This window comes from Caenorhabditis briggsae, assembly GCF_000004555.2.
Source record: "Caenorhabditis briggsae complete genome, chrIV, whole genome shotgun sequence".
In the NCBI taxonomy this organism is placed as follows: Eukaryota; Metazoa; Nematoda; class Chromadorea; order Rhabditida; family Rhabditidae; genus Caenorhabditis; species Caenorhabditis briggsae.
Genome location: NC_013487.2, coordinates 8,408,802 through 8,425,965, shown reverse-complemented (window position 1 = coordinate 8,425,965; position 17,164 = coordinate 8,408,802). Strand labels below are relative to the sequence as shown.

The 17,164-nt window shown below is 37.8% G+C and overlaps 7 protein-coding genes across 7 annotated transcripts; 4 read left to right on the top strand and 3 right to left on the bottom strand.

Moving 5' to 3' along the window:
• Positions 1-3,283: 3,283 nt before the first annotated feature.
• Cbr-nhr-7 lies at positions 3,284-5,233 on the top strand (the record flags this gene model as incomplete). Its single annotated transcript, XM_002633269.1, has 8 exons — positions 3,284-3,337; positions 3,390-3,504; positions 3,552-3,617; positions 3,667-4,079; positions 4,123-4,241; positions 4,302-4,414; positions 4,458-4,618; positions 4,661-5,233. The coding sequence occupies 8 exons, from the start codon at positions 3,284-3,286 to the stop codon at positions 5,231-5,233; spliced, it is 1,614 nt and encodes a 537-aa protein (XP_002633315.1).
• A 401-nt stretch (positions 5,234-5,634) lies between these two features.
• Cbr-col-127 lies at positions 5,635-6,563 on the top strand (the record flags this gene model as incomplete). The annotated part of the gene is made up of 2 exons (XM_002633268.2): positions 5,635-5,745; positions 5,790-6,563. 2 exons carry the CDS (start codon positions 5,635-5,637, stop codon positions 6,561-6,563), a joined length of 885 nt encoding a protein of 294 aa, XP_002633314.2.
• A 273-nt stretch (positions 6,564-6,836) lies between these two features.
• CBG06050 lies at positions 6,837-7,548 on the top strand (the record flags this gene model as incomplete). The annotated part of the gene is made up of 3 exons (XM_002633267.1): positions 6,837-7,058; positions 7,169-7,342; positions 7,390-7,548. 3 exons carry the CDS (start codon positions 6,837-6,839, stop codon positions 7,546-7,548), a joined length of 555 nt encoding a protein of 184 aa, XP_002633313.1.
• A 3,677-nt stretch (positions 7,549-11,225) lies between these two features.
• Positions 11,226-11,733, top strand: CBG26319 (the record flags this gene model as incomplete). Its single annotated transcript, XM_045235601.1, has 2 exons — positions 11,226-11,442; positions 11,489-11,733. 2 exons carry the CDS (start codon positions 11,226-11,228, stop codon positions 11,731-11,733), a joined length of 462 nt encoding a protein of 153 aa, XP_045098489.1.
• A 1,288-nt stretch (positions 11,734-13,021) lies between these two features.
• On the bottom strand, positions 13,022-13,380 carry CBG06047 (the record flags this gene model as incomplete). The annotated part of the gene is made up of 2 exons (XM_002633266.2): positions 13,022-13,180; positions 13,228-13,380. The coding sequence occupies 2 exons, from the start codon at positions 13,378-13,380 to the stop codon at positions 13,022-13,024; spliced, it is 312 nt and encodes a 103-aa protein (XP_002633312.2).
• Positions 13,381-13,851: 471 nt separating this feature from the next.
• On the bottom strand, positions 13,852-14,545 carry CBG06046 (the record flags this gene model as incomplete). The annotated part of the gene is made up of 2 exons (XM_002633265.2): positions 13,852-14,484; positions 14,534-14,545. The coding sequence occupies 2 exons, from the start codon at positions 14,543-14,545 to the stop codon at positions 13,852-13,854; spliced, it is 645 nt and encodes a 214-aa protein (XP_002633311.2).
• Positions 14,546-14,773: 228 nt separating this feature from the next.
• Positions 14,774-15,838, bottom strand: CBG06045 (the record flags this gene model as incomplete). The annotated part of the gene is made up of 5 exons (XM_002633264.1): positions 14,774-14,966; positions 15,016-15,225; positions 15,269-15,531; positions 15,583-15,763; positions 15,816-15,838. The coding sequence occupies 5 exons, from the start codon at positions 15,836-15,838 to the stop codon at positions 14,774-14,776; spliced, it is 870 nt and encodes a 289-aa protein (XP_002633310.1).
• Between the last annotated feature and the right edge of the window lie 1,326 nt (positions 15,839-17,164).

The following is a 17,164-nucleotide window of genomic DNA, read 5'->3' as shown; positions in this document are numbered from 1 at the left end:
GAATACTGAAACTGGACATGTTATACTCGACGTTTCGTTTGAACTTATTTGGCTAAAATTGACCGTCTTCAGAAAGTTGGACACCTTTACAACTTTCCGGACATCCTGCCGCAATTTGTTTAACTTTCTGAAGCAAGTTTTGCAACTTTCTAAAAATTCATTTTACACCGTACGCTAGAAAATTCAAGCAACACATATGTATAGAACAGTTGTGACCTGAAAACTGCATCCTGTATAGTTCGTCGTTATTGAATAGTTTTCTGTTTCACCGTAAAATTTGAAAATGCGTCAGAGCTTTTCTACAGAGAATGATGCGCTAAGTTTTTGAATCTCAGAAATTCAGAATATAGAAAATCGAAATTTCAGCATTTTATAAATCCAGAATGGAAATTTTTATGGCATGCAAAGTTTTTCAATCCTGGGAATATTGAATGCGCCAGTTCTTTCAATCCTTGAGTTTATGAGATACTGGACTTTTCTAATGTTTTTTCTTTGAATTTCAGAATGAGGTTAACAAGGAATAATAATGTTTGAAAACTCTAATCATTTGCCTGTACTATTCCGGTGTCGAAATGGCTGTTCTCAGAGCCGAGATACCAATTTATCATGAAAGAAAGCAATTGCGTGTTTTTGAATTTTGAATTTCTTGGTTCTCAAAATGATTCTCAAAATACTGACTATTAGATTCTGTACATCGCAGTTCGGAATCAAACGGTTGAACTACAACAAACAAAAATAGGGTTATAATTGCTATCCAATTGTGTCCGTACTTTTTTTTTACTTTTCAGTGTTTTATAAAGACCATCGGCATTTTCGATAGTTGTCCATCCATGCATGTAGTTCATATGAACAAACTTTTACAGTCTGGGAATGTATTTTCCATAGTTTACCTATTTTAAAATACTTTAACTTGGTGATGGCTACCGTTTTGATGACTCATCTGTTATCTTTTTGGCAAAACCCCTTGTGACCTCAAAAATGTTTTGACTTTTATTATAAGCTTTTTCTGTCACTAATTGCAAAATTTTCAGATTTATATAATCAAATTCCAGGTCACAAACTACGAAAATCCAGAGAGAAACTGGATGGCGTCATTTTTGTAAAAGGAGGTTTCTCCCGAATTTTTTTTCGCATTTGTCCCTGTCTATTATTCCAACTCAAATACAGATTTTTCGAGGAGAGAAATAGTGTGCAACTTGTGGAAACGCAGAAGAAACAGTAACCGATCAGTACCTGCGTCTCTCAATCTCTTACCCCAACTCGTGTTTGTGGCACAAAGTCACTCAAAAAACCATTCACAATAAGCTCTCGGTTTTTTTTCATCCGTTGTTTTTCAGAGAAATTTCATCTTTCCATATATGTATGACGAAAAGTGAAGATCAATAGCAATCAATCCAGTTGATTTATTAAAATTTTGTATCAAAATCTAATGTTATGAAGAGCTTTTCTTTCTCTCCCTCTCTCTCTTTTCTAATGTGAACATTTTCTATCAAATTAAATAGAGCTTTTCGTATGCAGATGTTGCAAAAAAATCCTTTTCGGTTTTGAGTATTACTGTATCCACCAAAATAGAGCGCCACCCAAACGTTCAGCTTTGAGCTTATATATCTAGAGGTTCCTGTAAAAAATATCAAAAAGTGATCAACTGACAAAACATTTGTGATAATATGATAAACATTTTATCAGTTGACCAATTTATTATATCTTTTACAAGAACCGAGATATATGAGCTCAAAGTTGACGGATTTGGGTGGCCCTCTACATATTAGAATGTTTACGGTACATCAAAAAAACCATTTTCAAAGTTTCATGATTCAGTATTGACTGCAAAAAAACGAAATTCATGTGCAATCAGGGGAAAGGAACCAGTTGTCTGAAAAGTTGCTAGTATTTACACAAGTTGTCCAGTGTTCTCCGGTGTGTGAAATGCTCTCCTCTATTGTCTTTTTTTTTGAGGTGTACCGTAGTGTGTACTATTGAACTTCCCGAGAAACTTTTTCTAAAAGTGTAAAGAATTTATGAATTGGCAAAAATTTTCATCCAATAGTAACGGTTTTATCAACAAAAAAAGAATCAGTGACTTGATTTCAAATTGGGAAAAAATTCCCATCATTTTCAACTGTGATACATTTTTGTGCATCTGAAATGTTTTAAAGAAATTTTTAAAAGAACTTCAAATAAATTAGAGCTTCTCTAGAAGTCCAATAAACTGAATTTCTCCAATATCAAAGAACACAAACTACAATACATCTTTACAAATCAAAAAATCATAACCCTCCTCCCGTTTTCTCAGCGTATCTTGATATCTTTCCTGCAAACAAATGTTGCTGCTCAATTTATTAACCCTATTACATTGTTACTCTTTTTTGTCTTTGACATTTTTCCACCTATTAAAATCGCTCAATCTCTTCAATTTCCTATATCAGAAAACGAGGTTCTTCCGTTTGCACCGTCTTCTCTTTTTTCTCTCACCAAAAGATTTTCTCATCGACTTTTGATTGCTCAAAAGTTCACACAAAGACCATAACATTCTCTCTTTTCTCATTTTTCTTTCCAAGGTATCTTTTTGACGGAGCAAAGAGCCAGGAGCTCTCTCTTTTTGCTCATTGGCTCCATTCCTGATGAGTCATCTTTACGTTCAAATTAAATACTGTGGAGTTTCTTACTAGAGAAGTAATTGAATGAGAACCTAGTTGCAAACAACAATTCATCAAAGTTCCATTTTCAATTTGTTCTTTTTTTTGAATTCACACCTCTTCCTAAAAATATTGCATCCAGATTCCGGATAAGACTTTCACTAAAGCAGATGACAAGGTTCCGACCTAGTAGTATTTCAACTTTCCACTCCCTTAGAAAAACTAACCATGGCCCGCTATACAGCCGTTTTTCGGCAACTTCAAAAAACCGAACACCCTTCAACTTCTAACAAGAAGTTCTAAGCGGACATCCGAGAGACTAGAAACGTTTCGAAATAATAAGTTCAGAAAAAATGTGTAGATCAAACTTCTGAAAAAAGCTACCGTATCCTAAATGTAGCCTTACTGTAAAACCATCGGCTAAAAGAAGATCATCGCACTTTTACGCAATCTACATTATCCTCTCACTCCAAACCTCACGATTCGACCATTTTTCAAATAATTTCACATCCCATCTAGATGAAAAAACTGCGTCAAATTCGGTCACCTCGCCCTTTTTTTCACCATCGTCACCGTTTTGTTGCCTTCAGTTTCTACTTTTTTCAGGTCGGTAGTCGTATGTTTTATGACGTGAATTGACAGTAAAAATGCAATCGTATACTAATCGAGTGTGTGCTGTTTGTGGAGATACTCCTGCTAAGGTATGAATTTTGGAATCAAGTAACTGCTAAAAATGTTCTGAAAACGTTACAGATTCATTACGGAGTTCTTGCGTGTTTTGGCTGTAAGGGATTCTTTCGTCGAGCAGTTAAAGACGGTCGGAACAAATATGTTTGTCGATTTGAGAAGAATTGTGAAGTCACTAAATGTTAGTTTACTTTCTAACAAAAAAGAAAACGAATTACTCCATTTTAGTTGAAAGGAATGCGTGTCGATATTGTCGGTTCCGGAAGTGTCTTCTGGTTGGAATGAATCCCGATTGTATGTTAACAATACCAGTGTTTTATACACTTTCTTAAAACTTTTACAGACGTTCGACCTGACAGAGAAAAGAGTAAAAAAGGAAAAACGTTGTTATCAAAGAAGAAAAGTCTCTCTAGAAGTATGTCAAATCGGATGGCCATTGATCCTTCTGATTGGACATCTCTCCTATCTCCATCTTCACGAAAGCAGCTAACTGAAATCACAAAACTTTCTGAGATATGTACGACTTCTACTAATTTCGACGGAATCGGAAATTTCTCACTGAAAAGTTTGATTGCTGATCGGTCACTTGCCAGAAAAACGGGAGATTCTGAAGCGATGGATTGTTCAACCTCACCGAGACAATCTAGTGATCAGTTCATTTCTATTGAGAGGATCGTACAAAATGTGGATTTTATTGATCGGTTTTTGAATATGTTGGAAGATGAACACTGCAGAAAATTCAGTGTAGAAGACAAGGTAAAATTACAAAATATTTAATCTTTGAAGGCTGATTTTTCAGAGTGCCCTCATCAGTGATACCTTGATTCATCTTTTATTTTTTGAGTCTATTTCTAGATTTGTAGTTAAAGGAACACCAGGATTGGAGGATCTGAAAACCTCTCTTCTTCAATTACCTTTGTAAGATTTCACCTTGAACTTGAAATTGAAATTTGAACAGGAAAAAATTATTTCTTACAGATGCACATCTCACTTGACTCAAAAACTGTCAGATGTTTTTGAGATTTTTCTCCGGAAACCCCCTTCCATAATTGAGTATTCCGTGCTGAAAGCATACATTGTCACAACAGCAGGTAATACTTCAGAAGCATGAAGAAGTTACTTTCAAATTTCCAGAAAGCACAATGATCTCGAATTCTCTAAACGAAAGTTTAACATTGGCGCGAGAGAATCTGTCAGAATTGTTATTCAAAGTGATAAAGCACAGCAGAAACAAAACATCAATTTCATCTGCCAACAGTTTATCAGCAATTCTCCACTTTATTTTTGAGTCAAAAGTAAATAACAATCATTGAAAATCATAATCGAGAAATTTCCAGAATCTGTCAACTAGTCTTCGTCAGTCTCAACAACCATTCTACACTCGAGATTCTGATTTGAAGATTCCGTTTCATAAAATCCTTACGGATATTATCAATCCAGAAGTTTCTGATCTTCTGATGACAACTGCTGCTTGTCGAAAACAATCAAATCAACAAATGGGACCACCACTATCATCAGTTCCTCCAGTACAACCACTTGAAACTGTTTCATTATTTCACTTTTCTCCTCCTTCATTATCACCTCATCCTGTTGCTCCTCCTCCTCAACCACAACCATTATATCCAGAATATTCAATGCAATCTACCTCTTCTTATCCAACAACGTCAAGTCCTTTCCAATCTCCATATCGTCCAAATTCTCTTGCATCCTTCCCAAAATTACCTCTCCAAATGACGAAATCTATTGAAGACTATCTGAGGCCAACTGGGATGACAGCTGACGACATGAATCGACCGCTGGAGAAGAACTGGGCAGATGGATTAAGATTGACTCCAATGTTCAACAAGGAAATTGTTTCACAGTTTTTCCCTGAATTATCTCATACAAATCATCATCACCAACCATTTTGAACTTTAAATTTTGCTTTATTTTATAATGAAATCTTTAGCAGTTTAATAAATAAAAATCATAAAACTATTGTTTTTTTGTTCAACCATTCCCATTACAAACTTCATTACAACAAGGAAAAGTTCGACTGAAACTTAAGTTTCCACCTCACAAGAGAACAAACGCATTGTCCTCGATCACTTTCTTTATCTAGGTTTCCTGTTAAACGACCACTGTCCTCCACCCATTTTCCTCTTTTTCCTAGTTGTGGCTTTTTCCTCTTCTTTTTTCCTAATGAGGAAGTCATAGTGAATATTGCTTTACACTCATCCTAATGCAAAAAAGTGTAGGCGTGACACAATGATAAAGAATGAAGAATTGGTATAAAAGGACAGAAGAAACAAGAGGAAGGTACGATTCAGTCATGGAAAAGATTCTTGTAACCATTTCAACCGGAGCAGCTTCCATTGCCGTTTTGGCAGTCCTTTTTACTGTTCCATCCCTTTACAATACTATCAATGAAGTTCATGATCAGGTCCATAAAAGTTAATAAGATCGATATCCATTTGGTACGTTCAGGTTCTCGATGGAGTCTCAGTTTTCCGTGTTGAAACTGATTCCGCTTGGACTGAAATGATGGATATTCAAGTGACTGTTACTCCACCAACCAAACCACGTGTCAATCCATTCAACTCCGTTTTCCGTCAGAAGCGTCAAACATTCTCTGGACTTCCAGCTTGGTGTCAATGCGAACCAACTAAGCCAACCTGCCCACCAGGACCACCAGGACCACCAGGACAGCCAGGAGCTCCAGGACAACCAGGTGCACCAGGACCAAGAGGAGAAGACAACACAGCTACATACGCTCCAATTCACTGCCCACCTCCTGCTCTCGATTGCATCCAATGCCCACAAGGACCAGCCGGACCAGCCGGACCAACAGGACCAGCCGGACCAGCTGGACCATCAGGACAACCAGGATTCCCAGGACAACGCGGAAATGATGGATTCCCAGGAGCTCCAGGGGCGCCAGGAGACAATGGACAACCAGGAGCTCCAGGACAAGACGGATTCCCTGGACAACCAGGAGCTGACGGACAACGTGGAACTGGTACTCCAGGAGCCCAAGGAGCTCCAGGAAATGCTGGACCAGCTGGACCAGCAGGACAACCAGGATTCCCAGGACAAGACGGAGCTCCAGGACAAGCTGGACCAGCTGGGCAGGATGGATACCCAGGAAACAATGGATCTGATGGACAACCAGGATCTCCAGGAGGACCAGGACTCCCAGGAAACGATGCTGCTTACTGTGCCTGCCCACCAAGATCTGCCGTTTTCCTTTCTCGTCATTAATCATTTTATCATTTGTATTCACAATTCCTATTTTACAAATAAAGTTATACAAGAAAATTTCGAATTTTGTATTCTCGACAATGAACGAAACAGTGTATAAAAGAAAGAGGTCCAATCGTAGGAAGAGGAGGAATGTCAGATCGATGTGACTTCCCAGAAGGCAACTTATCTATTTTTCACGGCGTTCTTATTGATTTTCAACCTTATTGTATCGTCAGTTCACATCTTTTCAATTTAATAAAAATGGTTTTTTCTGTATTAACTTTTTTTCCAATGTACTTAATTTATCTCGGTACCTATTCTATTGAATGGCCATCTAATAATCCTTCGTTGAATGGATTTCCATGGGAATTTTTTGCGGTTTATCTCAATGTTCCGTTCCTTTTCGACGAATCATTTGAAGATATTCATACTACTATGCTTCTTTTATTCGGTCTGATACAAAGTGCTTTTCTATGCAATCTTTTCACCTTTATTCAATTCAATTTCGGCTGGGTAAGTTATTTTATCATTTTGAGGTTTGAATTTGTATATTTGTTACTCATATTAGAACAAAATGCATTATGTAATGCTGATAATGAGTTAAATAACCAATATATTTTCAGGGTATACGATATGCAAGAGCAATGGTTTTCTTTTATACATTTTATGTTTTCCAACGATCTCTTCGTGGCGAAACAATCCTCATACCCAAACTACCTTTGAGAATACATTGGAAATCAATCACTCTAATCACAATATTCTTCTTCTCAACTGGATATTTCATATTCCCATACACGGTAAGTTTTCCTTTATTTTATCGTTTAATATGTGTTTTTATTTTCAGACAAACCTCCTGATGTATCAACGTTTCTACGTTTACTGCCTGTGTATCGAAACATCTATTTGGTATTTCACAAAAGAGTTTCGAATGTTTCCCCGTCATCCAAGACCCAACTACTTTCTTTTTGTGAGAGCCTATAACCTTACTGTGCGTCGAATTTGAATGATTGCTCATTCATTCTGAACTACCATTTTATTGTTTTCAACCCGACCCTAATCTAAAATTTTCCCAATCATCCTTTTTCAAATATTGTCTGGCAATGTGTTTTCTTTTTACCTTCTTCCAGATCAATAATTCTATCAGAGTATAATAAATTAATGTATTCAAGCTTTATCTAACCTGTGACAGAAGAATATTTAACCGTCAACTTTGACTGAATTTATCTCGGTTCCTCTAAAGAGTGTCAAAAAATTGTCAACGGACAAAATGATTTTGATATTATGGTAAATGTTTTACAGGGTGGCATTTAATTATCGGCACATCTTTGAAAGAGGTTTTCTCGAAAAGTAAAAGCCGAAAACTGGTGAAACTCGACAGTATATTTATTTGGGCGTACAAAAATTATAAACAAAAAGAATTTTTCGATTCGATCATCGTTCGCCTCAATTACGGCTTGGAGACGTCTTCGGTAGGCATTTGTGGTGGCACGGTCCACTGTTTGTCCCATTTCTCGAAAAGTGTTTCTTCCAGAGCCGCGAAAGATGAATAGTCTTGGGCAGATCTTGTTCTGCCAAACTCTGGATGGAATAGGCAAGGGGTTTCAAATCCGGCGAGTAGGCTGGCCATTTGTCCCCACAGGCAGGTGTGCCTCGCACCACTGCTGGATGAGTTTGGCGGTGTGGGTCGGAGCTCCGTCATTCTGGTGAACCAAATGTACCCGTTCAAAGTAGTATTTGGTCCTTGGAAGCAGATTCTTCTTCAAGATTTGCTCGATATACCTTTTCTCGGCGATACGGACGTTTTTATCTATAAAAATTGAGCATATCGCACCAAAAACCGTAATTCTGGTTGGGTGGAAAACTCGAGGAATGGTTTTTTCTGTCTCATGAGCTTCCTTGATATCCTTGGCTAATACACAATAACTTTGAGAATTGAATTCAACTTCAATCGTGAACCACTTGAAGAAAACGGGCCCCAAATGTTCTCCTCACTGCGTGCTATCCCGAGGAAATTGAGCCTCCTCCAGACGCGTATGCTTATTGCTCACCGACAAGATGACTGCTCTCAGAATACAATAGCATTTTAGATCTAACTTCTTTCGGCCTATCTTTTAGTACAAAAACCAATAGATAACCATATCCATGAAAAATGTTCTGAGCGATCTATGTTGGCTACTCCTGATTTGATCTCAAACAGCTTCGACGTTCTCTGGAGTTGCCACCGTAGCTTTTCTTACTCTCCCAATGCGATCAAATAGAGATCTAGACTCGGTGAATCTTTTGATAACCTCAAAAAACCACATATCTCCAATCGCAATGCGTTTAATGATCACATTTCGACTAACGCCCTACTAATGAAGGCTGATAACGGTCACATTGGTGGACGTTAGGTCTCGCCATTTAGCTGAAACTCAACCAATAAATCTGAAACTTGGCAGAAATACTAATTATGAATCAATAAATCAATGTACAAAATTTGATGCTCCTATTGCGTACCAGCAACGAGAACCATGGCGCCAAAATTGTGTGCCGGTAATTAAAAACCACCCTGTACCAATTGATTACATGTTTTCATTTTTCACAGAAAACGATAAAAAATTACTTGGAGTTTTAACTTGAAGTCGTTTTTTAAAAGAGGTAAGACATCCTTGTTTTGCAACTTTTGCGGTAAATTGTTGGGTAAAGTTTGTAATACTATGTCATTCAATTAATTTTCACAGTGAATAAGATTTGCAATCATTGCAAATATAACCACGAAGATTTGATTGTAATGTTTTTCTTTGAAATTCCGAAAATGAATAACCGTTATCAGAACTTCCGCGAATCCTTTTGGTTCCCAACACTAGCAGAATGTCATTCATTAATTACAATAACAGAGAAAATCAGTGCCTTGCAATCTCAGATTCCGATATATTTCTTACAATTAGCTTTACTGATCTTTTTGGTTCTCTACTTTTTCAATCTAACCTTTTTTTATGTAACTCATGTTCTTGAATTTTTATATTAAATTTGAAATGTAGATTCTGCTAAACTTTCTAGTTCTTGAATAAACCTTATTTGTATTATTTGTGTTCTGTATTCATCATGTTCATGAAAGAATGATAGGAATCCTCATTAGAAACTTGGAGGCTAATCCTACAATGTCTAGAAACCCAATAATTGTTTTAATCAGCTGTCCAGTTTCAGTCGAGATATATCAATTTCCGTACCAAAATTGGTCTTAAAGGTGGGGGACAGGAAAAAAAATAATGTTCTCGAAATTCCGTTCAAAGATGCCCCCTCGAGGAGTTGAACTTGTGAGGGCGATGATTGAGGGTGCGGCGCCGCTACCGACTGAGCCACACGGGCAGAGAGAAAGCGCACGCCCGATTGCATACATAAAGGCGAGGACGACAGCTGTACGCAGAGTGACATTAAGCGTTGTACACCGTGACGGTAGAATGCATACTCTAGCTACAAAAAAACTACGGAAAATCTCCTGTCCCCCCACCTTTAACCAATGCATTATCAAAATTTCCAATGATATATTCTTAATTGAGAGGTTTTTCAAGAATGTGCATTTCAGTGTGATATTTAATTACTATAAGAATGAAATAGGATTCCCCATTTCCGAAATTTTGGAAAACATGTTTGTTCCTCAAAATGAGGACCTCATTCAATCATGGTCTATATAAACTCTATAAGGCTTTGAACTATCACCTTCTTTTACGCACAGTGCCACCGACTCCACCGACATTTCCAACAATTCGCTCTCGCAAAGACCGCATACGATTTCGAGCCAAAAAACAGATCAAATAATGAGTGATTTCAACAGTATCATAATGAGAATATTGTCAATTCAAAAAAATAGCATCGGTGAATACACAAACAAACAAGTAAACAAGGGGGCGGAGCGATCCGCCCCTTTTCGCAAAGGCGCCGCGCAGTTTTTCGGCGGTATTTTAGCGTCGCCGTTTTTCGGTAATTTTTCACCGAATTTCTTCCGAATTCAAAAAAATTCATCGATTTTCTTCTGATTAATCTATCATCTAATATGAAAAATCGTCTTCTTGTATCACAACTATGAAGAAGTGATGAATAATCTGCGGTTAGTCGACAAATAACTCTAAATACTTCTCCGATCGAGTTTTTCAGGTTCTGGCTTGGCTTCAAAAGATTTCTTCAAGATAAACACTTGGAAACTTCAGACTAAACAAAAAGTTTGCAGTGGTAATTTATTTATTTATATGATATCGAAGCTTTTCTACCTCTTCTTTCCATCATTGTCTCCTTCGATACGTCACCTGGTCTTGATCTTTTCATTTTTACCCTGAATCGAAGAATATTGTTTCTCAATTGTGTTTCTCAGTTTTTATTCAAACAAAGTTATATATTCCTTCACAAAATCGACGAATTTCCTTGAATTCGGAAGAAACTCGGTGAAAAATTACCGAAAAACGGCGACGCTAAAATACCGCCGAAAAACTGCGCGGCGCCTTTGCGAAAAGGGGCGGATCGCTCCGCCCCCTTGTTTACTTGTTTGCTTGTGTGTTCACCGGTGCTATTTTTTTGAATTTACAATAATCACTTTTCACAATCGTCAAAATGAGCTTCTTCCAAAAAGCTTTCGCCATCTTGTAACCGGAACCCAGAAATTTCACCTTCTGGAATTTGATGATTGGGTTTTTCTCGCTGGTACTGATGCAAGATCTGGAAAACGAGCAAAGAAAATTGCAATCACATGTGAATGGTCAACAAGTAAAGACCCCATACTGGACCCTCGTTCTGGAATCATCACCAAGCACGGTGATGATTCCAAAACTGCATCACTTCGTCTCCATGCCGTTCATCATCAACGTTTTTGGATTGGCCTTCTACGGTGTGGGATTGAATAGCATGGGAGCAGGAATCGGATTGAGTGAGTAAAAATTATGAAAAACAGATCGGCAAAAATCAATTTTCAGCGTTCGGAGCAATTAACATTGGCAGAGGATACGGATGGAGAATCACAGCCATAGTGGGGATTCTCTCCTTTCTTCTTGGTCCACTGTTAACATATGCTTTCGATTTGCTCAGTCCATCATACAATCGATTTCCTTATAAGGCTGCATCGGTCATTGCGATTCAATCCCTGCTATATTTCCTGTCCAAAAATTTTCCGTTGGTCTTCGAAGGAATGAAAGAACGACTCTTGAATCGCTGGAATTGACGTCACAATAGAACCATTAATCTCGTGGATGCCTTTGAATTGAGCCCGGAATATTTCAGTCATATGGTTTCGCGTTTCTTCTCAAAGCAATCCTTCCACCGTCGCGGTTCACAAGTTCCAGTTGTCATCACTGAAAACTCAGTTATTGGTGATTTCAACACACTCGTAAAAGTGGCTGCTAACCATTTAGGTTTCTCCCCGAACCTACAGAGCACTTATAGCGTCTCCTACATTGCGACCGTCACGGAGAAAGGAGAAGAAATCGCAAGACTTGGATCGCCACTTCACCAGATGATCAACAAGGTCAGTGAATATGCGAGTCGAGGATCAACTGTTCTGGCAGACGATATTCGGAAAATGGACAAGCATTACGGTGGATCATTTCTGAGGGAGGCTGTGCGCAAGGAGTATCTGGAACTCCGAGAATCAAAAGGGAACTCCAAGAATCAAAAATTTGACTACTATGTGATCCGGAAAAGATTAAAAGGAAATGATAAGCTACAAGCAACAATGCAAAATGTGGTTCGAGGAAAAGGAATGTGTACATTGGAGGATATCAAAAAGATTAAGGGAATGGATTGGGTGTCGATTGAGTAAGAAAATCTTTGTAAAACTGGAATTTTACCTTGAAATCCTTTTTTCAGATAAGTGGTCGAAGGAGAGTTCGAACACACTGATAATCGTCCCATTCCACGATTCCGTCTTCAAATTTATCGCTGAAGGACCAATGTATATCTTTTCGCTCGTCCATTTTTTTCCTTTTTCTTCATATTTTTGCTGATTTCCCACCACTTTTTCTGGTTTTTCCCTGTCCTTCTCTCCGTCGCTCAATGAAACTCCATTTTATTCTACTATCCTTTCAAATTCGAAGCTGAAAACAACAAGTATTATTAAAAAAAGAAAAGAAGAATTGAAACATTCAAGTAGAAAAATATGAATCTGAAGCTCGCGCCTTTTCTAAATAAGAATAGTTTTGATCTACAAAATAAATATTCGTTACATGTAACACTTGCCTTTCTGAAATAAAAAGACAACACCATTTTGTACAAAATAAGGAATACAATACGACTAAGCTAAAGGAAAAGAAAACGACAGATTATTCATTGGTGCATTTACTTTATTTTTTTACTTATGTATAAAAATAACTTCGATGGATTTATTAATCTGGAAGAAGGTAAAAAGAAAACACATTGCCAGACAATATTTGAAAAAGGATGATTGGGAAAGTTTTAGATTAGGGTCGGGTTGAAAACAATAAAATGGTAGTTCAGAATGAACGAGAAATCATTCAAATCCGGTGCGCAGTAAGGTTATAGGCTCTCAAAAAAAGAAAGTAGTTAGATCTTGGATGACGTGGAAACATTCGAAACTCTTTTGTGAAATACCAAATAGATGTTTCGATACACAGGCAGTAAACGTAGAAATGTTGATACATCAGGAGGTTTGTCTGAAAATAAAAACACATATTAAACGATAAAATAAAGGAAAACTTACCGTGTATGGGAATATGAAATATCCAGTTGAGAAGAAGAATATTGTGATTAGAGTGATTGATTTCCAATGTATTCTCAAAGGTAGTTTGGGTATGAGGATTGTTTCGCCACGAAGAGATCGTTGGAAAACATAAAATGTATAAAAGAAAACCATTGCTCTTGCATATCGTATACCCTGAAAATGTATTGGTTATTTACACTCAACATTTCAGAATGTACTTTGTTCTTATATATTTATGAGGTTGTGTCACAAATACAAAAATTCGAACCTCATAACATTAAAATAACTTACACAGTCAAAATTGAATTGAATAAAAGCGAAAAGGTTGCACAGAAAGGCGCTTTGTATCAGGGCGAATAAAAGAAGCAATGCAGTATGAATATCTTCAAATGATTCGTCGAAAATAAACGGAACATTGAGAAAAAATGCAAGAACTTCCCAAGGAAATCCAATCGACGAAGCATTATTAGACGGCCATTCATATGTATTGCCAAAATAAATTAAGCGCATAGGAAAAAAAGTTATTACAGAAAAAACCGTTTTTATTAAATTGTACAAAATTCGAAATTTTCCTGTATAACTTTATTTGTAAAGTAGGAATTGTGAATACAAATGATAAAATGATTAATGACGAGAAAGGAAAACGGCAGATCTTGGTGGGCAGGTACAGTAAGCAGCATCGTTTCCTGGGAGTCCTGGTCCTCCTGGAGATCCTGGTTGTCCATCAGATCCATTGTTTCCTGGGTATCCATCCTGCCCAGCTGGTCCAGCTTGTTCTGGAGCTCCGTCTTGTCCTGGGAATCCTGGTTGTCCTGCTGGTCCAGCTGGTCCAGCATTTCCTGGAGCTCCTTGGGCTCCTGGAGTACCAGCTCCACGTTGTCCGTCAGCTCCTGGTTGTCCAGGGAATCCGTCTTGTCCTGGAGCTCCTGGCTGTCCATTGTCTCCTGGTGCCCCTGGAGCTCCTGGGAATCCGTCATTTCCGCGTTGTCCTGGGAATCCTGGTTGTCCTGATGGTCCAGCTGGTCCGGGTGGTCCTGTTGGTCCGGCTGGTCCGGCTGGTCCTTGTGGGCATTGGATGCAATCGAGAACAGGAGGTGGGCAGTGAATTGGAGCGTATGTAGCTGTGTTGTCTTCTCCTCTTGGTCCTGGTGCACCTGGTTGTCCTGGAGCTCCTGGCTGTCCTGGTGGTCCTGGTGGTCCTGGTGGGCAGGTTGGCTTAGTTGGTTCGCATTGAATCGTACCTTCCTCTTGTCTCTTCTGTCCTTTTATACCAATTCTTCATTCTTTATCATTTTGTTACTCCTACACCTTTTTGCATTAAGATGAGTGTAAAGCAATATTCACTATGACTTCCTCATTAGGAAAAAAGAAGCCACAACTTGGAAAAAGAGGAAAATGGGTGGAGAGGACACAGGAATTTTTTGTTTTTAGAGGAAGTCATTGTTTTTGTGTGAAAAAACTTGAAGTGTGTTTGAATACAATAAAGAAAAAGAAAATTAAATCAAAATACTTTATCATGAGTGCCCAAATAAAATAGGATTTATCTTTAATTATGAGTTTGATTGTATTGAACGGAACGTCTTCCTCTACCAGCTGACTCCATCTTCTTGTCACTTCTCATTTCATATGTTCCATTCATAATTGCATAACGGACCAGTTGATCTTTCTTATAATCATCATGCACAGGAACCAGCAGACTTTCAATCTTCTCTGCTGCTTTGTCCAGAATTTGTTCACATCTGGAATGATTGAACTGAATTGAACTGAATTGGAATAAGAATCACTTACTTCTGTTTGTCATTGTTTCTTGCAATCAGAAGAACATGAAGTCGTTCATTCAGATGCTCGTACTTCTTTCTTCCTTTCAATTCTGCCTCAGTTCGAGCATCTTTCATTGAACCAGCTCCACGAATCAAAAGAGTCACATCGTATTGACTTTCAATTTGTCGAGCTGATGATCCAGATGGACCAAGGATGCGACCAACGTAGTTGTATCTTCTGAACACTAATATTTATAGGAAACGTTGGAGAAACAACTGACGGTTTCTGTGCATTCTCTCTGGCCGGTGCCTCTGGAATGTAGATCTTTGTCTGAAGAACATATGGTGATTCGCTTCCATTCAACGAAGCATTTCCACGAGTCCAATCACCCAGAAATTGCTCTGGAGAGTTGATTCTTCCATGTTTCATTGGGGTTACAAATGGATTTGAAGACTTGAGAACAGAAGGCGTGTATAAAGATTGAAACGATGAATATGGTGTGTATGGTGATTGAACACTTGGTGATGGATGAACAATTTGGGGCTGAAAATGGAGTTTTAAAGAACGGAATAAAATTTGAAATCTTATTCTTACCGAGAAGAATTCAGTTCTGCGATCTTCTGATCCATATCTTTTCTGCTTTGATCCAGTGTCGTTTCGAGTCATTTCTTCGAAAACTCTCGAAATTTCTCTGGACAATAGAATTCGAGTATTCTTGAAATCCATTGAACTCTCCGAAAGTTGACTCATCTCATTGAGAAGTTCGTCCAGGTAACTGAACATTTTGAATTTTCTTTATTCAAAATTTCCATTTTTAGAAGACTTACAGGCTCGTTGGATTCGAGAGCATCGTAGGAAAGAACTTTGAAGAAATTGGAAAAAGAATGAGGGGAAATGGAAGGGATTGGAAACAAAATGGATTTGTGAGTATAAGAAATCGGAGGAGATTAGAATGAAAAGAAACACGTGAGACGTTGAATTGTTCAACATTATTTTGGAATTAGACATAAAAGAGATATCACAATACAGAGATTAGTGCAAGAGCAAGACGTCAAGATTAGATATAATTTTTGAAGCACTTAAAATCCCAGGAATGTAAAAATGGAACAATATAAGAAATTACTAGGAAAGGAAGGAATAAGGATAATAGTTTCTGACATTGTGACTTCCTCAGAAACTACCTGAAATAAAACTAAAACTTGGGTGCGAAATGACAATATTCTAAAGAATAAAAATTTCAAATACAATTTTCAAGATCAATTTTCAGACTTATCTCTAAGAAGAAGTTAATGTTGTACACGACAATCGACAAACTGATTCGATTGATACCAAAAACTAAAATTTTCAGGGGATGAGTATTTATTCCGTGTTCAAAACTCGAGCGTTGCTGGTAACTTCTACTCGGAAGTTGGTCAGATTCCGGATGAGACCACTAATGAAGCCGACAAATTCCGACCTAGTAATATTTCAGATTTCCAATTCCGACAAAAATCTGACCATGGCCCGCTATACAGCCGTTTTCGGGCAACTTTCGACCAGAACCTGGCCAATATCAGTCCAAAGGCAGAGCTCTTTCAACTTCTGATTAGAAGTTGCAAGCGGACAGCAGAGATATAATAGAAAATAATTAAAACCGTAATTGATATAGTTCCATCATTTAACGATCGCATATTGCTACTTGCTTGATGTGAAGATGTGTGACTTCGGCTTTAATATATCTTTCCACTACATTTTATCAATAGAAATCAAAAAGTGTGTACTCTGCTATTTCCCTCTCCCAATTCTTTTTTTCCACCCTAAACTTGGTCTCTTTTCCACTCGATTCTTTTTTATTCTTCACTTTTCTTCCGACTCCTTATTAATAATGATCATCGACAAAAATGTGTTTAGTCGCCATCTAGTTCTTCTTCTGATTAAAACTGCCCGCTACGTGTGCACTCTCCCGCTTTTCTGTTACCTCTTATCACAGTCATCTTCACCCATTTTTCATGTTTCAACTGTCATCGATGTCTCTACTTTTTGACTTTTATAGCATACCAAAATTTTACTAACCACTTTTATTTTCCTGGGTTTTAAATTGATTTAATGGAATACTTTTTCAATAATAAATACCTTAAGCATCTCAATAGAAGGCAACTCCTAACTATGAACGTTGAGCCCAAATATCTCCGTTCCT